Raw genomic sequence first — 22,579 nt, 5'->3', positions numbered from 1 at the left:
GACAGGGCCACAGTGCCGCTTATAGTCTGATACATAGACTTGTCACTTCCCCATCTTCTAAGTCAAATCTGCATTTGCTGTGATCATTCTCACTGTCAAGTCAGAAGTGTGAGGTCTGCAGTTGGTAACACTGTAGCCCAGTACTACATATCACAATGCTCGAGCTATTGGCAACTAAACATCACAGTGGAAGGCAATGGTGAACCACCACAGGAAATAGCCAAGAAAACGGCTCAGGATGGTATCAGTACAAGTAAATATTAATGGCGTATATGGGTGCCTCCTGTGAAAGGACAAGTGATGTCGCACTCGGTGAGGGAGGGAATGAAACCTCCCAGGTCAGCATCCAGCAAAATCCTTATACATACAAGCTTGTTAGTATCAAAGAATAGGATCGTGGAATGTACAAACAATGAACAGGAAAGGAAGGCTAGAGAACCTAAAGCAAGAAATAGAGAAGGAGAAATTAAACATGCTAGGGTTATGTGAAGTACAGTGGACAGGAGAAGGCGACTTTACAAGTGATGAAATGACATTGAAATACTCAGGAGGAGAAGGAAAGGAACAGGGAATAGCAGTAATGCCGGGCAAGGAAGCTGTCAAATGTATAAATGTGAGTATTCATTTGGTAGTACAGAACTTGAGTATTGCTGAAAAAAAGAGACATGTTGAAGCTTTTTGTCTTGCACTCATCGGGACACTTTGCAAGAATACCAATATAAGGGGAAGACAACATATTACCTTATTTGTTATTCTTGCAAAGTATCCTGATGAGTGCAAGACTAAAAGCTTTGACATGTCTCTTTTGTCAGCAATACTGAAATGCAAGTCAGATAGATTGATGCTAATGAAACTAATGGGGTGGTGGACATTACCATCATTCAAGTCTGTATGCCCACAAATGAACATCCAGATGAGGAGGTTGATGGAATGTATGAAAGAACTAAAGAACTAAAGAAGTAGGACCATATGGTCTAGGAAAATGAAATGAGTGGGGCCAAAAACAAGTAGATTTTTACAAAAGGACGGGGCTCATGTTAACAACTATATGGTTTAGGCATCAGAAAAGAAGACATTATACATGGGAAATGTTTGGCGATACAAGAAGATTTCAACTGGACTATATAATGGTGAGTAGTAGATACAGGAATAGTGTTAAAGTTCAGCTGGGAGCCTCAGCCTCAGGTCATAAACTTGTGAAAATGTTGTTGTGGCTGTCCAATTCTTCATATCCTTGACCTTTCTTTATCAGAGTCTCTGCAAAGCTAATGCAGGTTTCCCTAATTAATGTGTGTCCTTCTAACAATTCCATGTTCTCTTTAAATGTTTACATTTGACAGATGCTGATGGTGAGAAATCTTCACCTTATTTTTTGAAAACCTATTATAAAAATGGTGCTATTGATTAAAGTACAATTGTTTACAATTGTTGCCCTTTTTTATTCATAGATTGTAAAAAAAAAATGTCGGTTCCCATTATAAATCTGATTAACACACAATTTATCATGGCCAATGGCTAAACTCTTCAAAAGTCACAAGAAAGAGTTTATTCACCAATTAAAATGGAAATTTGAAGCACTTTCAATAGCTAGAAGCAACACTGATCCTTAACATTTTAATTAAATTCTTTAAAGAAAGTAGTGTCATTGGCGGCCACATAAAATAGGGGCCACAGCTTGAATCCTGGTGTCAATCATTACAATTAAGGCTGCGGATCAGATTAGCACTTGCGCCTTACCCTCTACTCCAGCACTGCTCAAATGCATCAGAATTGCTGGTGTTTTATGAACTTCAGTGCCCATCATAAACCCCAGAGACAGTCTGGGTCAATGGCACACATGCCACAATTGTAGCAGAAAAATAGCCTAGGGATTGAACCTCACAAAGGTATTTTCAATATGGTACAGTGATAACGTCTGTTGAAGGACCATTTGTGGCAAAGTTAAGAGGCGATATTTCTCTCTGTTATACTGCAAAGCCATATAAACAAGTCGATGAAGTCAGCGGGCTTTAAATTCCCTCAAGAGCAAAAGGATGAAGATATGTCTCCTAGCAATGAGATAACATGGGAAATTCTACATCTGTGATTAGTGCCACTTGAATGATAAGGAGAAACACTTTAATTTACATTTGACTGAATAAAATGTGTTAGCCATTCCTATAATTTGCATGTATGAATACTCAAATTAAAGGAATGATGATTCTGGGTGCAATAATTTTGTGTTTGTGATGGTTCTGAACAATTGACTTATAAAAAACATGGGACTTTTTCATACTGCATGATACTAATGCTGCCATTAAAAAAAATGCAACACACAGAAATTGCATTTGTAGAAAACAATATTGTGAACTTTACATGGTTGCTCTCTCAAAATGGAAGCTCGCTTGGTGGGAGCAGAGTGAGAAAACACTGGGAAATTGTGAGTGGCATAAATTGGCGAGTCCAGAACCAGGGGCACTGTGCCTGTCTCAGAATAAGGGGCAGGCCATTTAGGACTGAGATGAGGAGGTATTTCATCACTCAGAGGGCGGAGAATCTTTGCAATTCTCTGTCCCAGGGAGCTGTAGAGGCTCAGTCATTAAGTATGAGATCGATAGATTTCTACGTATTAAAACATCAAGGGGTACAGGGATAGTGTAGGAAAATGGTGTTGAAGTAGAAGGTCAGCCATGATCTCATTGATTGGCGGAGCAAGATCGAAGGGCTGAATGGCCTTTTCCTGCTCCTATTTCTTATGTTCTTATGTTGGATATGCCGATCTCCATATTGTTTAAGAATAGTTCCATTGGAGGATCCACAGACCCCTGCCAAGCTTTATAATCATTACCTGCATGTCCCCTCCCTCTGACACCTTATGATGCAATCTACAGTCCGCCTTTTCAGTCCTTACATTAGTTATTCTCAGCTGACTTTTATATGACCACTTCTTATTTCCCGTGGCTCTTAAATACTTCCATTTGGCCTTCAGGTGACTTTTGTTTTCCTGTGGTTTATTATATTTCTCCTTTGATAATAAAGTGCTTTCTTTCCACATCAACAACATTGCATTAATAAAAAATCTTTAACGTCGTAAAATGTCCCAAGGTGCTTCACAGGAGGGTTAGCAATCATTTAGTTTTAAAATTAGACATTCATTATACTGGCAATGAAAATTCTATTGTTTTGTGTTTTCTATTCTAGATCAGCTTCTTACTTGATTCTTTGTGGTGTGATAGTGTTGTTGTATTTGACCTAAGGGTTATGTATTTATGTATCAGGACAGGAAGTGCCATCAAAATGTGATGTGCTCACTCTTGTGCATGTGTTCTACATATTTCTTCCCTCCCCCTCCTGAGGGAGGAAAATCGGCAAAGAACCTGATGTCCATGTTGTTCATATTTGGAAATAACAGGGTCAAGTGCTCTCTATTTTGATCTCTCCAGAGGGTACAAATCCAAAACGTCCAATCTATGTTCATAATTTAATGATCTTAAGATGACCTTGTTATTCTTCTCTATACCTTTTTAAGCATCACAATATTCTTACTGAGGGAAAACTAAAAATTCGGCACGGTATCTGGAAGCCTTATATAACCCTATCGGTGTGTTCCTAATTTTGGAATTAATTCTTCGGGTAATACTGAATCGACATTGAATCAAACTGTGCAGTAATTACAGGAATGCATTTGATCACCCCCTTCTTGGTTAGTCATTGTTCAGATGGACTGTTACCCTATGATCTTCCGCTGTCTCCAATGGGAGTTCTTCATATTTTTCACAACAGTCTACTAAAGGAATACAGGGAGAATGTATTAGTGAAGGGATTTCAGAACTACCAATGATGATAGCAAAAATGGCTTCATGATTCACAATGCAAGATGAAAACATGGCCGACATGCCAAGCAGATTGCAAACATCGGTACGTGATTAACTGAAATAGCTTGTGCTTGAAAGTGAAATATTCTGGAAAAAAGAGTGGAAATTAAAATATATTTACAGAAATAATATACCTATGACGTTGACGGCTTTAAGTTATATGATTTCAGCACTATATATGACTCTGAGCATTTGACAAAACATATCTCAACACTCAGGCACGCACATATGGTCTAAACTATACTGGTCAAGGCTTTCCAACCAGTGGTAAACTGTCATTTTTGGATGTGTTGTGAGGCCCAATGCTCCAAAAGTTGCATCACTAGGGTTACACTTGCCCATGGATTGGGTCCAGTGGTGTTCATGCAGATGAACAATGAAATACAATGTCCATAATAATATTCATTCCCCCACTGCCCACTGCAATTGTGTCATGCAGCTACTGTTGAATGAAAGAAGTACTATGTGCAAGCTTTCCAACTCATCTTCTTGAAGATGTATCAAATGAACATTTACTTAAGGTCCTTGCCTTGTTTGAAGGAATATAGCTTCAGAGGTGAACTCCCCTGCCTTCTCCCACTAAATTGCCATAACTTTGGAGGATGAACTGTGATACCCCATTATCAATGATGTAGCGTCATTTGTCCAGTGTTTTATCAGCTCTTTTATGAAATTATGGTGGACAAGTGAGAGAACATCCATGGAAATTCATCCCCCAAATGTGTAGAAGGCTCGCTCCAACACTGACTCATGCCGCTTCTCCTGATGTCACTGAACTTCTTTCTCATTTGACCCTAGACACGGCAGATCTAGGGTGCTGTGATCACTTGGTTTGGAAGCCAAGAAGGCATTAGAGGGAAGGGAAGAGTGAATTCAGAGGCTTCTTTCAAGCTCATGTATGGAATCCTTTCCCTTCATTGCTTATTTCTTCATTTCCTCATTCATTTCCTTACACACAGGCCACATAGCAGCATTTCAGTGTAACGCACTGCAGTTACTTGTCACATGCAACTATATTCTGAGCAGTATGTTTTTGCGCGGTTTGTGACACACTACCTTCCTACGCCAATTTGAAAGCAAAAAGACTCATTACCTAATTGGATGATATTTGACTGTCATCCAAACAGCCTTTTCCCCCCCGATTTCAATATTTTTATATATGGTAAAGAGAAATGTTGAAAGAAAATTACCAAAAAGAAAGCAATCTTTTTTAATGTCCCGATGGTTTTTCTCCAGGATTGCACACGGCAGTGTCCTGGAGATGGACCTTCAACTCCTGGAGACTCCCGGCCAATCCGGGAAGGCTGACAACCCTACTTGATGTAATACCTCTCAGCTCGCAGCATTGGCAGTCGATGTGCATCCACTCCAGAGAGTGGGGATCTGCTCATCAGTAGTAGGAGAGGGAACACAGTGAAGCATTACACATGAGCGAGAAAGTTCAAATGATATTTCAGGAGGTACAACCTGCTGACTAAAGGGTTAGCATGAAGCCTCTTTCAGTTGCAGCGCTGAAGGACTTAAACCTGTCAGGGCCTGTCCACAATCTAGGGAGTCAGACTGACCACAGCCGTAAATACAGAGCTTCAGTGACCTCATTGCTGCCTGATGACCTGCTCCCACGCAGATCTCTGGCTGTGCTGAGAGAGTGCCAAGAGGAATGGCAGGAGTGGGCACAGATGAAGTTTTCTGACAGCACAATGCAACATCCTGAGCTCTTTTCCACTCCAGCTGAATGACTCAACATAGGAACAATGGCGGACAGGGAAAATCTCGCTGGTCCACCCATCCTGTCCTGTGCTTCTCTGGAAAAGAACTGCCTCCTGACTGTAGGAGGATCGCCCAATGTAAGGTGCAGACAATCAGGAGCTGCTGCACCTTCAAGGTGTCAACAGCAGAGCCATTAGAGACAAGGGAAGTAAGTATACCTACACCACATGGACTGCAGCGATTCAAGAAGGCAGCTCACTACCACCTTCTCAAGGGCAACTAGGGGTGGGCAATAAATGGTAGCCCAGCCAGTGAAGCCCACATCCCGTAAATGAATAGTAATAAAGAAAGGAAAGTCTGGGTTGTCAGTGCCCACTGTGACATCTACCACCAACAAAATTACTTTTAAAAACTCTTCTTACCAACTCCAGGGAGGATGAAACTGCAGGATACCGCTGGTATGCTGTGTGGGTTAACCCTAACCCTAAGCCTAAAGCAGTAACTATCCATGGAGAGAGAGGCTAGAAAGTCAGAAAGGCCAAACGAGGGGCTGGATTTAATGGAAGTGACAGGGGTTTCGCCCAATGGCTGGAGAGCTGGCAGGAGCCCTGTGTGCCTCTTTTCGGGAAGGCCCGCCAAATTAAATACCAATCAGGCACTTAACTGGACAGCAGCCTTTCCTGGGGTCAAGAACCCCGGGGTGCAGGTCCCGTCTGCCGAGAGCTGCTGGCCAATTAGAGACCGGCAGATCTATTGCAGGCAGTGCCACTTGGGGGGGTGGCAGCTGCTGCCGGTGTGACACCCACTCCAGGCCTAGGTCTGTCACTGTATGCCAGGCCACAGGTGAGTGATGGAAGGCTGGGGGTGCTGGTGGTGGTGGAGGTAGCAGGAAAGGGAGTTTGGCAGCAAGGGCAGAGGGGCAGCTCTCAGACGCCCACCCCCCTTCCGATGCCGGGTCCCTTGATCAGGCATTGAGTGCTTGTGAATGAGGGTCTCCGCACCCAGCTGGAGTCTGCAAGCAACCCTGCTTTGGGTTTACTTGACATTTTCCCTGCATCTTGAGCCCCCCACCCATGGCTGGGTCAATATCAGCAGGTGGGGTGAGGCCCTTAAGTGGGCATTAATTTAATAAAAATTTAAATTAAATTAAATTCTGCCCTACATGTGTGAAGTCCCTAAGGACAGAATTAAGGGGCGCAGAGTAACAAGATAGTGAAAACAAAGGGAACTAATGAAGAGGACACTCAGTAGAGCACATGCCTCCATCACGCTGTGTTAATTCAGCATTATTACATTAACGCAGCTCTTCCTTGAGGCTTTTTCCTGCCTGTTTGGTGCTCTGTAACTACAAAGCTGAAAAAAATAAATCTTTTTATTAAGAATTTCCATTTCACTGTTACGAAAGTATAATAATTTTCATAATATTATTGTGATTTATTGTAAAAGTGGGTTAATAGTGGGGTTTGGATAGTTTGTGTGTGTGTGTGTGTGTGATTTAATTGAATTGGACTGGAGGCGGAAGTAGCCAAAGGAGTTAGGTAGAGAGGGGTTTGAAATGCTAAATACATAAACATGGCTGAACTCTTAGAATGTCAGGTGAGGAGAATTTGCATTTTTAGATAAATCAGGGCAGTTTGAATTTCAAAGAGGTGGTAGGATGTTTACACCAAGCCAGAGAAGCTAGGCCAAGCAGTGTGTTTATTTTTGCCAAAGGTTACTCTTTTTATATATTCATTCATGGAATGTGGGCATCACTGGCTGTGGGCAAGCATTTATTGCTCACCCCTAATTGCTCTTGTTCAGAGGGCATTTAAGAGTCAACCACATTGCTGTGGGATCTGGAGTCACATGTAGGTCAGACCAGCAGATTTCCTTCCCTAAAGGACATTAGTGAACCAGATGGGTTTTTACAACAATTGACAATGGTTTCACAGTCATCATTAGACTTTTAATTCCAGATTTTTAATTGAATTCAAATTCCCCCATCTGCTGTGGCTGGATTTGAACCTGGGTCCCCAGAGCATTACCCTGGGTCTCTGGATGACCAGTCCAGTGACAATACCACTACGCCATTGCCTCCCCACCCCCCAGTACTTCAAATATTAGCACCATGAAATGTTTTATATTATGAGAAAGTACATTTTCAAAGGTGTATTGAACAAAGGAAGTTACAGTTTAAAGAGAGAAAAATGTATATAAAGGAGAATGAAAAGCTAAGGAGAGAGACCCTGTGACATCTAGCAAAATCTGGTGAAACATCCTCAGAAATGCCTTCAGCCATGCATGAGTCTGCTGCATCCAGCCCTTAAGGGTGATAATTGTGCTGGCCTGTCTTTTTAACTTTAAAATCTATGTTTGGACCGTTGCCTTACAAGGGGGTGTATTTGGGAGTCCAGTTAGGTAGGAATTTTAGCATTTATTATAGTATTCAGTAACTGGAATCTTATGTATGTGTTTGACATCTTTTCTTTTTTAAACAGATATTTTAATTTAAACTTTAAAACTCTTAAAGATTTTAGTGGACTCATTACTTCTGATTTCAGTGCTTAGTCTTCTCATAATAAATACAAATTGCAAAACCTCTGTGACCATGGAACCAAGTTTCCCTCGTGGATTTGGGTCTGCCTGGCACACATCACCTGCCATGTCACAATGGTCACTGAGGAGGCTTCAGGCCAATCCTCATCCAACAACCTGCTCTGAAAACTCTGCTCACACTTTGACAGCTGAGACCAATTCCACCACAGCAGCTGAGATAAACTACAACATTCTAAAACAATCAACAGCACTCTCAATAAAACAACCCGCAACATTCTAAAAATAAGTCAATTTTCCTATCTGCCAGCGCTAGTGAATCCTTAAAAAAATTCCAGGATCTGGATTTCAAAACGCAGCTTCGCCAAAAACCTAATTCATTCTTCCTTGGGCAACCCAGCTAAACAGACTAACAGGGGCAAAAAGGTTACCTCCACCCACCTTCAGTCGTAGAGGTAAAAATACAAGATTAAGGGGAAAATAAAAGTCAACAAGTCTGGAGCTATTCAGAAAAGGTAGGCCTGTGGATGGAGCTAAAATTTGTTGAATGTATCGTGTATAAAGGGTAATTTTTTTCCCTCAAGTTTCCTGTATTTGGAACAAATTTGGAGCAGAGATGTTTTTTATTCTTTCACGGGATGTGGGCATCACTGGCAAGGCCAGCATTTGTTGCCCATCCCTAATTGTCCTTGAGAAGGTGGTGGTGAGCTGCCCTCTTGAACTGCTGCAGTCCTTGTGGTGTTTAGTGCTGAGGGAGTTCCAGGAAACGGGAACAGCTCTAAGGCATCATGGTGTGTGACTTGGAGAGGAAGTGTGCAGGTGGTGGTGTTCTCGTGCATCTGCTGCCCTTGTCCTTCTAGGTAGTAGAGGTCAGGAATAAAAACAAAAATAGCTGGAAAAACTCAGCAGGTCTGACAGCATCTGCGGTGAGAAGCACAGTTGACGTTTCGAGTCTGTATGACTCTTCTGGAAGGTGCTGTTGTAGTGCATCTTGCAGATGGTACACAAAACTTAAGAGAAATACAGATCTTGAACTCTCTCCTCCATCCCCAACCCCTTTCCGATCCCCCTTTTTCCAATAATTTGTAATTTTTTTAACAACTATATTTTTTTCTTTTCCCTCCTATTTTAAAATTTATTTCGATCTATTGTTTCATCTCCACCTTTTAGCCCATTTCGATCCCTTCCCCCCCACCCCACCAGCACTAGGGCCATCTGCCACTAGCTTGCTTACCTTAATGTCCCCATTAGCACATCCTTTAGATAATATCACCACCGTCAACACCCCTTTGTCCTTTAGTCTGTGACATCTTTGACAGTCTCTTCTTGGCCTCCACCTATCACTGGTCCCCTATCGAGCTCTCCTGTCCCACCCCCTTCTACCAGCTTATATCTCATCTCATTTCTATATGTCTTAGTTCTGATGAAGGGTCCTACGGACTCGAAACGTTAACTGTATCCCTCTCTGCAGATGCTGTCAGACCTGCTGAGTTTTTCCAGGTGTTTTTGTTTTTGTTAGGAGAAATATCCCCAGGCCTTCAAGATATTAAGAGTCCTCCACAGGGGGAAAATATCCATGAATGAAATTTCAAAGCAAAAAAAGGCAGATTGTAAATGTAGCGAATACAGAGAGGGGGCAAAGAGGCATTATCGTTTAGACTGAACTAAAGCTCGGCGCTGCAGGGAGTTAACCAATTGAGTTTCCGTATTCTTATCTCACATTTGTCGTTTCTTAATTGTTTTAAATGTCAAGATTTAGCTCCAGATCCGCCTGTTTGGTTTTTTGCTGTTTGACTGGTTCCAGCTGCGAGTGTTAAGAGGTTGGCTGCAGTATGTGGAACAGGCATTGGCCATGGGCTTAGCGAGTTAATTCTTGTGACTCGGGCTCGGAAACAGGAACCAGCATCATTCTGCACAAGGCTTGGGCTGGGAGAGGTGGGTTCCGGGTCGATCAGCTGAGCTCTGATCGCTGGAGGATGGGAATCGGTCTGTGGAGTGTCGCCTGCCTTTGGCTGGCTGTCCAGCGAGCCCCCAGCGCTGTTGCCCAGGGTCGCAGACAGCAGACTTGGCCAGTGCCTTACAGGTGGGTGCAGCCCAGGCTGAATTTGGCTACAAGCTCTGTGGAATGCGGAAATGATCCCTCCAGGGCAATAGGAGTGCATTGAAAATAAGTTTCAGATTTGGAAATGAAACACTAGTCATTGTTTCTTACCAATAATCTGTAGTTTGGGCTAAATGAGAGTGCTGCAACTTAAGATGTGAAACTATACCACCACACCCCACCACCCCCCCGGGGGCCTTTTACAAGTTCAATTTCTTCATTAAAGAAGCTTGTATTTATGTAGTGCCTTTAAAAGTAAAGCATCCTAAGGCGTTTTATGAAACAAAATTTGAGATGACCAAATGTTTGGTCAAAGAGAGTCTAAGGGCCGTAGAGAAAGTTATCAGGAGGCCAATGATAGGAGTTATTGCAATTGGGACATGGAAACAGTAAATGCTGGAAACACTCAGTAAGTCTGGCGGCAGCTGTGGAGAGAAACATGAGCTTGTGTTTCTGGTTGCTGAATTTTTTGCCTGACCTGAAACATTCACTGTTTATGTTTCAGAATCCTAGCATCTGCAGTATTTTGTCTTTACAACATCACCATTTAAAGAGACATTTAATTCCTCTAAATGCAAAATAAAAGCTTACCCAGGTATAATGCAGCAAGCAAAATCACGGCTGAGGTGGCGGTTGTTATGTATTCAATGTATTTCGAATTTTTTTTATGCATTCACGGGATGTGGGCTTCGCTGGTTGGGCCAGCAGTTATTTCTCATCCCTAGATGCCCTTGAGAAGGTGGGGGTGAGCTGCCTTCTTGAACCGCTGCAGTCCATGTGTAGGTGCACCCACAGTGCTGTTAGGGAGGGAGTTCTAGGATTTTAACCCAGCGACAGTGAAGTAATGGCGATATATTTCCAAGTCAGGATGGTGTGTGACTTGGAGGGGAGCTTCCAGGTGGTGGTGTTCCCATCTATCTGCTCCCTTGTCCTTTTAGATGGATGTGGTCATGGGTTTGGAAGATGCTGTCTAAAGAGCCTTGTTGAATTCCTGCAGTGCATCTTGTAGATCGTACACACTGCTGCTACTGTGCGTCGGTGGTGGAGGGAGTGAATGTTTGTGAATGTGATGCCAGTCAAGCAGTCTGCTTTGTCCTGGACGGTATCAAGCTTTTCGAGTGTTATGGGAACTGCGCTCATCCAGGCAAGTGGGGAGTATTCCATCACACTCCTGACTTGTGCCTTGTAGATGGTGGACAGGCTGCTTTGGGGAGTCAGGAGGTGAGTTACCCATTGCAGGATTCCTAGCCTCTGACCTGCTCTTGTAGCCACAGTATTTATATGGCTAGTCCAGTTCAGTTTCTGGTCAATGGTAACCTGCCAGGATGTTGATACTTTGTGAGCTAGTGCATTGTGGGACGGCAGAGTCCATGTTTTTTTTGTTGAGTTACTGCAGTCAATAAACGAAGCACCTTGTTCAACCATCTCTGTGCCTACATGAGTATTTATCAATCTCTAAAAGATTTTCGGCAGTACCAATAGTTAAACATAACAGCAGTGAATTGTGTGGTTCTGGCACAAGGTGCTTGTTAGAAGTGACAACTTAAGATGTAACTCTCCGGGTACAGCACGTAATCAAGAAGGTTAGTGGGATGCTATCCTTTATTATAAGAGGAATTCAACATACAAGTATGGATGTTATGCTTCAGTTATACAGGACGTTGGGTGAGACCATGTCTCGAATACTGTGTGCAGTTTTGGTCTCCTTAATTAAGGAAGGATGTAAATGAGTTGGAGGCGGTTCAGAGGAGGTTGACTGAGATTGATTTTTATTCATATATCTGTGGTTTTATCCCCTTTTTTGATCCCATTTTCCATCCTTTTTTTTCCCACCAGCCCATCCCCCAGGGCCATCTGTTACTTGTTCCATGTTGTTCTTTCACACAATGCTACCCCTGCTATAATCACATTCTGTTTTCTTACCTTTATGCCGCTAATAGCATCTTTCTCAGCACTAACCACCACCAACAACACTCCCTTTGTCCTTCAGTTCATGACACCTTTATCAATCCCTCCTTTGTCCCCACCTATCGCTGGCCTTCTATCCAGCTCCACCTGCCCCCACCCCCCTTAAACAGTATAAATTTCATCACATTTCCACTTCTCTTCAGCTCTGGAGAAGGGTCATGTGGACTTGAAACGTTAACTCTGTTTCTCTCTCCACAGATGCTGCTAGACCTGTTGGGGTTTTCCAGCATTTTCTGTTTTTGCTTCAGATTTCCAGCATCCACAGTATTTTGCTTTTATTTTACTAGAGTGATAACCTGGAATGAGTGGGTTGTATTATGAGGAAAGGTTGGACAGTCTGGGCTTGTTTCCACTGGAGTTTGGAAGAGTGAGGGGTGACTTGATTGAAGTATACAAGATCCTGAATGTTTTTGACAAAGGAAAGGATGTTTCCTCTTGTGGGTGAGTCCAGAACTGGGGTTGGGGGGTGGGGTGGGGGGGCACTGTTTTAAAATTAGGTGTTGTCCTTTTAGGACAGAGATAAGGAGAAATTTTTTGAGGTTTGTGCAACTTTGGGACTCTGCCTCAAAGGGGATGGAAGCGGGGTCATTGAATTTTTTAAGGCAGAGGTAGATAGATTCTTATTAGGCAAGGGGATCAAAGGTTATTGGGGGTAGATGGGAATGTGGAATTCGAAACACAAACAGATCAGCCATAATCTTATTGAATGGCGGAGCAGGCTCGAGGGGCTGAATGGCCTCCTGCTCCTATTTCGTATGTTTGTACGTGTTGGGTAAAAGGTGGAAATGCTATCTGAGTACATTTATTTTTCCTTGGGCCACATCTTGCTCGAGGGGCTGAATGGCCTACTTCTGCTTATATTTCGTATGTTTGTACGTGTTGGGGTTAAAGGTGGAAATGCTATCTGAGTACATTTATTTTTCCTTGGTGGGCCACATCTTATCAAGGAATGTCAGATGTGCTCTCATGATCATTATCACTAACATGTTTTGTAGTGGTTTTTCTCCAAGTCTTATTTTTCTAAAGAAACAGCAACTGTCCAGATTAACAAGAGCCCTTTGTTCACTCTGCTGCCTAGCTACCGACTCCATCCCTCTCCCTAGCAACAGTCTGAGATTAAGCCAGTCTGTTCACAACCTTTATGTCTCATTTGATTCTCAGATGAGTTCCCGACCTCCTATTCATGCCATCGCTTCATCACAAGCACTGCCTATTCCCACCTCCATAACATCGCCCAGCTTCACCCCCGTCTCAGCTCATCTGCTGCTGAAACCCTCATTCATGCCTTCGTTACCTCAAGACTTGACTATTTCAATGCGGTCCTGGCTGGTGTCCTACATTCTATCTTCCTTAAGCTTGGTCATCCAACACTCAGCTCTCTATATCTTACCCCGCAGCAAGTCCCTTTCCTATGTCGCCCCCGTGCTCACTGACCTACAGTGGCTCCTGGTCAAGCAATGCCTTGATTTTAAAATTCTCACTCATATTTTCAAACATCTTCATGGCCTCACCCCTCCCTATCTCTGTAATCTCCTTCAGTCCCACAACCCTCCAAGATATCTGCACTCCTCTAATCCTAGCCTCTCTATAAATTAATCTTGATCTTGGGATCAAGGCAACTGAAGGCACAGGCACCAATGCTGGATCAATTAAGATTAGGGATTCACTCCGTCAATTCTGGCCTCTTGTGCATTCCCAATTTTTATTGCCTCGTCATTGGTGGCTGTTTCATCAGTTGCCTAGACCCCAAGCTCTGGAATACCGATTCTGCACTTCTTAGACCAAGCTTTTTGTCATTTGACCTAATATCTCTTTATGTAGCTTGGTGTCATACTTAGTTTAATAATGCTCCTGTGAAGCCCCTTTGGATATTTCATTACGTTTGTTGTTATCCACACAGCTGTGGCATTCTTCGCACAAATTAGTGACACTCTTTCAAAGAAAAAAGAATGTGACCTGGTGGATAAAACTCGGATTGTGTGTGTGATTTCCTGAAGCAAGAATAAAACTGTCAGGCAGAGGAGAAAGATGGGGCTGGACAACTCCCCAAAGCCCATGCTAAATAAGACGAGGAGAAACTGCTGCCACTGTGTTACGGTTCACTAATTGTTCATATTGCTCCAAGGGCTTTTAAAAGAGAGTCTTTTAAGATCACAAAAATCTAGAAGTTCTAAATCAATTCTTTACACTTGGGCCAGAGGGTTGTGCCAAATTCGAATGTGTTCCTGGAGGTATCATCACATGACCTGTTTTCGACTACTTCGTCCAGTCAAACAGTTCACCGCCTCCATCCCCAATAATTTCTTAGCTAATTAACAGAAGTGTTTAAAAATTGGAAACAATTTTTTTGTGTGTCTTGTTGCTTGCGACAGTTTCCATGAGATTAAGCTTTAATTACTGGATCTCCAATATAATCCTGGAGAGTTGGCAATCCTATTTAGCCACAAGATTGACTCCTTCCTGAGATGAGAGACTCTCCACGTGGCTGAGCATCACTTGCCTCTTTATGCTGGATCACTGGACTATGGACTTTTCAACATTTTCTCCCTTAGAAGTCTTATATAAATCTGTAAAGTGATTTCACATTACAAAGCTTCTATCTAATTTTGACTTGATATTCAATGGTGTTTTGCTCAATTGCCTGTTGGCATCATTCTCTTTTCAGACGATTTGATCACCGGCCCAAACCTGATCCATTCTGCCAACCCATCTACCCATTCTGCCCCACAGGCTCTCCTGATGGGGAGATTCCTCAAATGAAAGACCAGGATATTATAGAAGTTTATCGGCTTCAGACTCCTGTTTGGGAGTTCAAATATGGAGATCTGCTTGGACATTTTGTGAGTATTTACTTTATTAAATATCTTATTTTAAGAAAAATAGTAGTTTTTGTTTTGTAGTGACCTAATAAATGTGCTCTACATGAATTTGCAGGGCTATCCAGTGCAGATTTTTGCAGTTGTCAGAACAAGGATAACTTTTATAGTTATGTTATTCCAAGATGATTTAGGAAGTATATTGTCATTCGCATGTATACATAAGTATCCACGATGCCAAATCATTCATTACTGCACTAACAACGTATCATCCCGCAGCACATGGTGAGATGTGCAAAATACATTAGATGTCAGCTCCAGTATCTGTGTAAAACAGTGTGATTATGTTGAACCTCTGAGAACCACAAGACAAGACAAAACAGTAACTGTGGCACTAAAATGGGCTGCAACTTTTAAACTTGGTGCCCCGAGTTCTTTTTCTATCCAAAATTGTCTGAGACATCTTTGTGCGTGAGGAGTGCTGTGTGTTTCCACGGTCAAGTTGGAAGAGGCAACTAGCATTTACTGAAGCTCCCAATGCTAGACTGGATGGGGTACGGTACGTGTTAATGTTGTGAGCAGGAGTATAGTGGAGACCATGTACTCGTGTTTTGGGGAGTGGTGGCTGCCCAAGTGCCATTTATGAGGGGGCTCGTGATCACTTTGTGTGGCAGTTTCTACTATTGTAATTGATTAGCGTCACGTCATTGAATTGCAGTCATGGATGGATCTTTGTATTTTTTCCAACACTTTATCTACACTGTGTTAAAATGCATAAATGAAAATGAGCTGTGTGAAACAGTAGGGCAACACATCATGCAGATTAACCTTCTAGAATATTAATCAGATTGCAGGTGGAGTTTTATAATGTACTGAATGAGGCATGAACATTGACAAATGTAGGACATTATACCAAGAATTTGAATGGCATGTTCATTCCTACTTTGCAGTATTGCCTTCCTTCTTCATTTAGATTTAAAGTGTTCCAATTTGCAACAACAAAAATGCAAACTTTCTACAGAATTCTCAGCCTGGTTGACACTGGATAATCGCTTATTTAAAAGTACATCAAGGGAATCCTCTAAATAGGTAGAATCCAATTGGTTATTATTTAAGATTTATATTGGTGATAAGAGATGATCATTGATTTGGGCTTTTTCCCCTCTGGTCGCAGCATATCATGCACGATGCAATTGGCTTCCGGAGCACTTTGACAGGCAAAAACTACACAATGGAGTGGTATGAGCTCTTTCAGCTTGGGAACTGCACCTTCCCACATCTTCGACCTGGAATTGAAGCTCCTTTCTGGTGCAATCAGGGAGCTGCCTGTTTCTTTGAGGGAATAGATGATTTACATTGGAAGGAAAATGGTTCCTTGGTAAAAGTGTCTGAAATAACCGGTAAGTTTGTTCGCTAACAAACCATAATGTGCGACAATCAATTGGCTGTTCAGAAGGTCACTTTCATTAACCTACACTTGAAAGGATTCACGTGATTAAAGGATGATATTTAGAATAGGTTCATTAGTGAACATAAAATTAATGTGCAGCTTAAAAGCAATAAAAGGCCAACACAATGTTTTAAAATGCAAGCATAAACATCATTCATTTTAAACTGCAGCTCCATCTATTAGGACAAAATTGCCATTTGAAACAACACCATTGGAGAACACTTTGCAGAATCGATATTGCAAAGTGTATGGATTGTTCATATTTATGCTGAACTCCACTTTCCCTACTAGTCTCTGCTGATGTTGAGGAATATTAAACAGAGTGAATTTAACCTAAATTGCTTAAAAAAGCATATGAAACCTAGGTTCCTTCCTCATTCTTTGAATCTTGCGACGCCCCTGATAACGGACAAGGACACTGGCAACATGCAATTTTTGTCTCCGGTTCCCTTGTTAGTCTGGAACATACCTTGAGAAAGCACAACTGGATTATGGAAAAAGTCTGGCATTTTTGTCACTCTTAAGAGCTCATTGAGTAATCTTTCTACATTTCTGGGAGGGGTTAATAGTGTGGCAGCCTCTGGATTTCACCAGGAAAGATTTACTGTTGAGTGTGCTAAGTTGGAGCTTTATGGTGTCATTTAAGCTGCTTACAATAGACTTGTTTGTGCATGGGTTGTTTATCTGTTCTATGGGACTGTCAGATACTGGGAATACCAATAGCACAGCAGCAGTACACAAACCTGAAAGCACTGGCATTATGTACTTGCCTTAGTCTTAAAATCAGTTGTAGCTGAAGGTTCGCATGCTGGAACTGCTGCTGCCCTTGTGTGCATTACTGCTGTCAATTGCACTGAGAAATTTTGTTCCTGTACATTTGATGCTTGGAAGATCAGCAGTAACAGTGGGGTACAGTGTAGCCAGATTGCATATACAGCTATCTGGCCTCCAGGTACAGCAATCCAGTAGAAAATCTCGAATCTTAAAGCAAAGGATTATGCATGATTTCAGTTTATTGTTTATATGATTCTCATTACAAGTCATATGTCCCAGTAGCTGCTCTGATTTTGCAATTTGATATCTTGTTAAACATTTTGATTTAGATTTCTCTCAAGTATTCATGAATATACATGTATAATTATAGGAAGTTAGTTTTAGTATCGTGTGTAACACTTTTTATCTGTACTCAGGTGAAATATTCAACAAACTGGCCAAGTGGGTGAAGGAGGATAACAGAACTGGTATATATTATGAGACATGGACTGTTCAATCTGATCCTTCTCTGAATGCTATGGTGTGGTTCAAATCTTATGACTGTTCATCGTTTGTATTGAGAACTTACCAGACCTTGTTTGAATTAGGTGCGGTCTTTAAGAGTCCTATACAAACCAACTATACCAGAATATTCCTGTACAGTGGCGAGCCGGAGTACCTTGGGAATGACACGACTATATTCGGGCCACGCAGTAACAAGACTCTAGGAGGAGAAATTACTACTTTTTATTCTCCATTTAGACCACCGCATTCAGTGAAAGAACTGATATCGAGTCTGTTGGAAATAGTTGATAAGGTTATAGTAGAGAAAACCTTTTACCTTTACTTTAATTTTGAGTATTGGTATTTGCCAGTAAAATGGCCCTATGTTAGAATAACCTATGAAGAAATACCTCTGCCATCCAAACAAAATAAATCAACAGGTGCTTAGAAACATGCCCAGAAGAAAAACAATTGTTTGTATGTTAATTCATCTGTAACATTGCCTACTTTTGCAAGTGCAGTTATTTAATATTTTAGTGAAACAGACCCCCCCTGGAAAACAGCAGCTAAGGCTGTTGATTGATTAACTGTATCAAATGGAGCTGTATAAACATCTGCTTCTGAATAGAATAAGAATTTATAGAGTTACATTTAAACTGTGGTGGTTAAATACACCATGAGCTACACTGCTGGGTCTGGAAAAGGGATGGAGCGGAATCCTGTCTTGAAAAACAATGCTTCGAGAATGGATGATGGATGAACATTCCCAAATGCACAAAAGACATTCCCAACCTCATTGTACACTGGCTGGGTTAGACATGGGATCAACCAGCATCAGTATGAATTCCCAAATAAAGTTGCAGCTGTTCTGCATTAGCTCAAGATTCAGAAGGTAAGCACACTGAATAGGCACAATTAGTTTGACTCAATGAACTTTGACTTCTACAGGACGGTATAAAGTTCACAGAGATAATTTGCATTACTTCTGTAACTGTATGTTGTGTTGAATATTTGCCAATTTACATTATATTATACATTGAGCTATGAGGGTTAAAACTTAATTGTCTAGAGCTACTTGAGTAGTTAAACCTCCATGTCACTAAAATGTTAATATTTTAACAGCGGACTCCTTTCTACATTGTGAATATCACACAAATTCAATATTCTACTGTGTGGCTAAAGAAATTCAAAAAGTACAGAATAAATATTTTGAGTCAGGATCTTTTATTTATTGCAAGCAGTCCTGCTGTGAGCTGAATAACCATTACTTGTCTTCATTCCATGTTTCACAGAAATATATAAACAGAGCTCCAGTAAGAGCATGACTACACTTTACAGCTACACATACACTAAGGAATATGATTAGAGTGAAGGAAGGGTGTGTACTTGTATCACCACCACCCTCACCCCAAGGTGCATCAACATAATCCCAGATGTAAGGAGGATCCAAGATGTCAAGGTAGCTTGGCATCTGCAGTGGACAGTTGATAGTGTTTCTCTGATTTTGCCCTTTGCTACAGTCCATGCTATGTTACCATTGTGCCACATCCAGCAAAAGTATGAAATAATCGTAGGTGTTGGCTTCCATGTCACAATGGATGTTGTTTCGTCCTTCCAACATTTGTCCACTGACCATGAGAAGGATTGGATAGGATTTGAAATGAGAGGCGCTAGATCCAAAGAGGATGCCTGAGCAGAGATCAGTCTCCTTTTCACTGATGAAGCATTGGCTAGGATGCATTTAATAAACAAGATGAGAATCATCTCACAATCATTGAATTCCCTACTAATTCTTAATGAGTGAGGGTCTGTACTATTACTTGTCTCAACCACAGACATTCTAAGTAACACTTTTAGAACACAATCTAAACAGTGTTATCACAATTTCAGTAAGACTGCACCCAGATCTATCCAGTTCCAGCCTTAGCTGAGTGCCAGGTCCTCGCACACAAGTACACTGAGGTTGCTGAAAGCTGATTCTTATAATGATGCTACAATGACTTTCAATTCAGTTCAAATTCACTCAATTGATATGCCTTTGATGTATAAAAACTGTGAGCAACAGTCAATTGAAACCATTGATTGGCCTGTTTCCTTGTAGTAATTATTTGAATACCTTTTCGGTTGAAATTAGCTTAATTCAGTAATCTTGAGGCCCCGGTGACCAATAATTGATTGCACTGTTCAATTACGCTTGCCCATGGGAGATTTTATGTTTGGGTTTATGCAAATGAGTTTGTGTGGAAACTCGAACTCAACTTCAGTCTCCAGTACATTTCAGGTGCATTTTTCCAATGGTGCCTCAAGCAGAAACTCCAAACCCAGGTCTCTGCTAGTTCCTGATTGGTCAGACAGTGAAACCTATTGCCCTGATGTTAATGATCCTCACCTTTCTCACACAGCTCCCTGGGCTGGCATTATCAGGAAGCAACACCCAAACCTATGCCAAAATTTCTTGTTCTTGCAGCAGGATGTAAAAATCCAGCCAGATTATAATTTAGTGTAAAAGTGCCCTCTGCTTTTGTGATATATCCAATAGTTCCAATTTCGTTCTGACTGCCAAATCTCTCTACAGCACATTAAATTACTCAACACTACCAATAATACTGTTGTTCAGTGGGTTGTAAAGAAGACAGAACGCTTCACAGCCCTTCATGACCTATAAAAATTAGATTAATTTTTGTGACTTTACATCACTGACTGGCACACAGCAGCGCGAAAAGAGAGTTTCACAGTGCTCCCAGTTATCCAGCTGGCTGTCATCATTTTAACAACCAATTATAAGGCAATTTAAATTCAACATCACTGAAAGCTCACAAAGCTTCTAATCAAGTTATTAACTTAAGGGCTTCTTAAAACAACATAATGTCACCACTATGGAGCTAGGCTCCATTCCTTGTAGAATACCTGGGTCAAATGAATTAAATTTGAAGACACCACGAAGAGATTTTTAAAATTGCCTGTTCTAGAATGCAACAATTGCAGCCCAAGGCACAATAAAATTGATGGTGGTATCTGAATTACTGAAATGTCACGGGTTAGAGCTTGATAAATTAATTGAGACAAGTTTATTATGCTTTCTCCACACTTTTGTGATTTTGAATTCCAGTACTAGGATCATGTTTTCTAATCTCTTTGAAGAGTGTAAATTCAAAGGAAACACATGCATCTGAAATTTTGTGTTCTGAACCTGGGTAAGTGCAGGAAATGTGTGTTCTATGCTCTTTTGATGAGGAAGGGGATATGCAAATGAGCAGCAGGGTTTTTGGGTGAACTTTTCAAGGAATTGGTGAAAAGGATTGAGGATACGTTGCCTTTTTTATTGTTCATGGGATGTGAGCACCAACAGTTATTGGCCATCCCTAACTGCGTTTGAGAAGGTGGTGATTTCTCCAACTGGTGCAGTCTATCCACAGTGCTGTTACAGGGGCATTCCAGGATTTTGACCCAGAAACAGTGAAGGAACAACAATATAATTCCAAGTCAGAAAGGTGTGAGATTTGGAGGGGAACTTCCAGGTGTTGGTGTTCCCATGTGTGTTACACTTGTTCTTCCAGATGGTAAGAGTCATGGGTTTGGAAGGTGCTGTCGAAGGAGTCTTGGTGAGTTGCTGCAGTGCATCTTGTGTATAGTATACTGCTGCCACTATGTAGGGTGTGCCAATCAAGCAGGCTGCTTTGTCCTTGATGGTGTTGAGCTTCTTGATGTTATTGGAGCTGCACTCATTCAGGCAAGTGGAGAGTATTCCATCACAGTCTTGACTTGTGCCTAGTAGATGTTGGACAGGCTTTGAGGAGTCAGGAGGTGAGATATATGCCACAGATTTCCCAGCCTCTGACCTACACTTGTAGCCAGAGTATTTATATGGCTGGTTCAGTTAGGTCTCTGGTTTATGGTGCCACTCAGCTGTTGATGGTGGGCAATTCAGTGATGGCAATGTATTCAACGCCAGGGGAAGATGGTTAGATTCTCTCTTGTTGGAGATGATCATTGCCTGGCCTCATGATAGAGGAAAGGTCATTGCTGAAGCACCTGAAGATGGATGAGCCTACAACAAACCCTGAGGAGCTCCTGCAGTGACGTCCTGGGGCTAAGTTGACTGGTCTCCAACAACAACCATTTTCCATTGTGCTAGGCATGATTTCAGCAAGTGGAGACTTGCCCAACTTCCATTAACTTCAATTTTGATAGGGCTCCATGAAGCCACACTCAGTCAAATGCCGCCTTGGTGTCAAGGACATCGCACCTCTGGAATCAGCTCTTCTGTTCAATTGTTTGGACCAAGGCTACAATGAGGTCAGGGGTCAAATGGCCCTGAAAGAACCCAAACTGAGATTGGTGAGTAGATTTAGCTGAGTAAATGTTGTTTGATAACAATGTCACCTTCCCTCACTTTGCCAATGATTTAAGAGTAGACTGATTAGACATTAAGTGATCAGATTAGATTTGTTCTGCTTTTAGTGGACAGGACATAACCAGGCAATTTTCCACATCAAGGAGATGCCAGTGTTTTAGCTGTACTAAAACAGCTTGGTTAGTTTTGGAGCACAAGTCTTCAGTACTACAGCCAGGATGCTGTCAGGCCCATAGCCTTTACAGTATTCAGTGCATTCAGCAGTTTCTTGATATCACATGGAGTGAATTGAATTGGCTGAAGACTGGCATCTGTGATGCTGGGCACCCAAGATGGAGGTCAAGTTGGAACATTCACCCGGCACTGCTGGCTGAAAGTGGTTGCAAATACTTCAGCCCTGTCTTTTGGACTCATGTGCTGGCCTCTCCTACCATTGAGAATGGGGATGTTAATACAGCCACCCCCTCCAGTAGTTGTTCAATTGTCCACCGCTATTCACAAGTGTATATGGCAGGATTGCTCTAGATCTGTTCC

General features: G+C 41.8%; 1 protein-coding gene across 1 annotated transcript; it reads left to right on the top strand.

The window, feature by feature from the left end:
• The first annotated feature begins 10,005 nt into the window (after nt 1–10,005).
• On the top strand, nt 10,006–18,752 carry cln5 (CLN5 lysosomal BMP synthase). Its single transcript, XM_078545964.1, has 4 exons — nt 10,006–10,182; nt 14,834–15,008; nt 16,159–16,384; nt 17,625–18,752. Exons 1-4 carry the CDS (start codon nt 10,076–10,078, stop codon nt 18,137–18,139), a joined length of 1,023 nt encoding a protein of 340 aa, XP_078402090.1. The 5' UTR covers nt 10,006–10,075; the 3' UTR covers nt 18,140–18,752.
• The last annotated feature ends 3,827 nt before the right edge of the window (nt 18,753–22,579 follow it).

This window comes from Cetorhinus maximus, chromosome 7, assembly GCF_964194155.1.
Source record: "Cetorhinus maximus chromosome 7, sCetMax3.hap1.1, whole genome shotgun sequence".
Taxonomy (NCBI): domain Eukaryota; kingdom Metazoa; phylum Chordata; class Chondrichthyes; order Lamniformes; family Cetorhinidae; genus Cetorhinus; species Cetorhinus maximus.
This window is presented reverse-complemented; position numbering and strand designations above follow the sequence as displayed.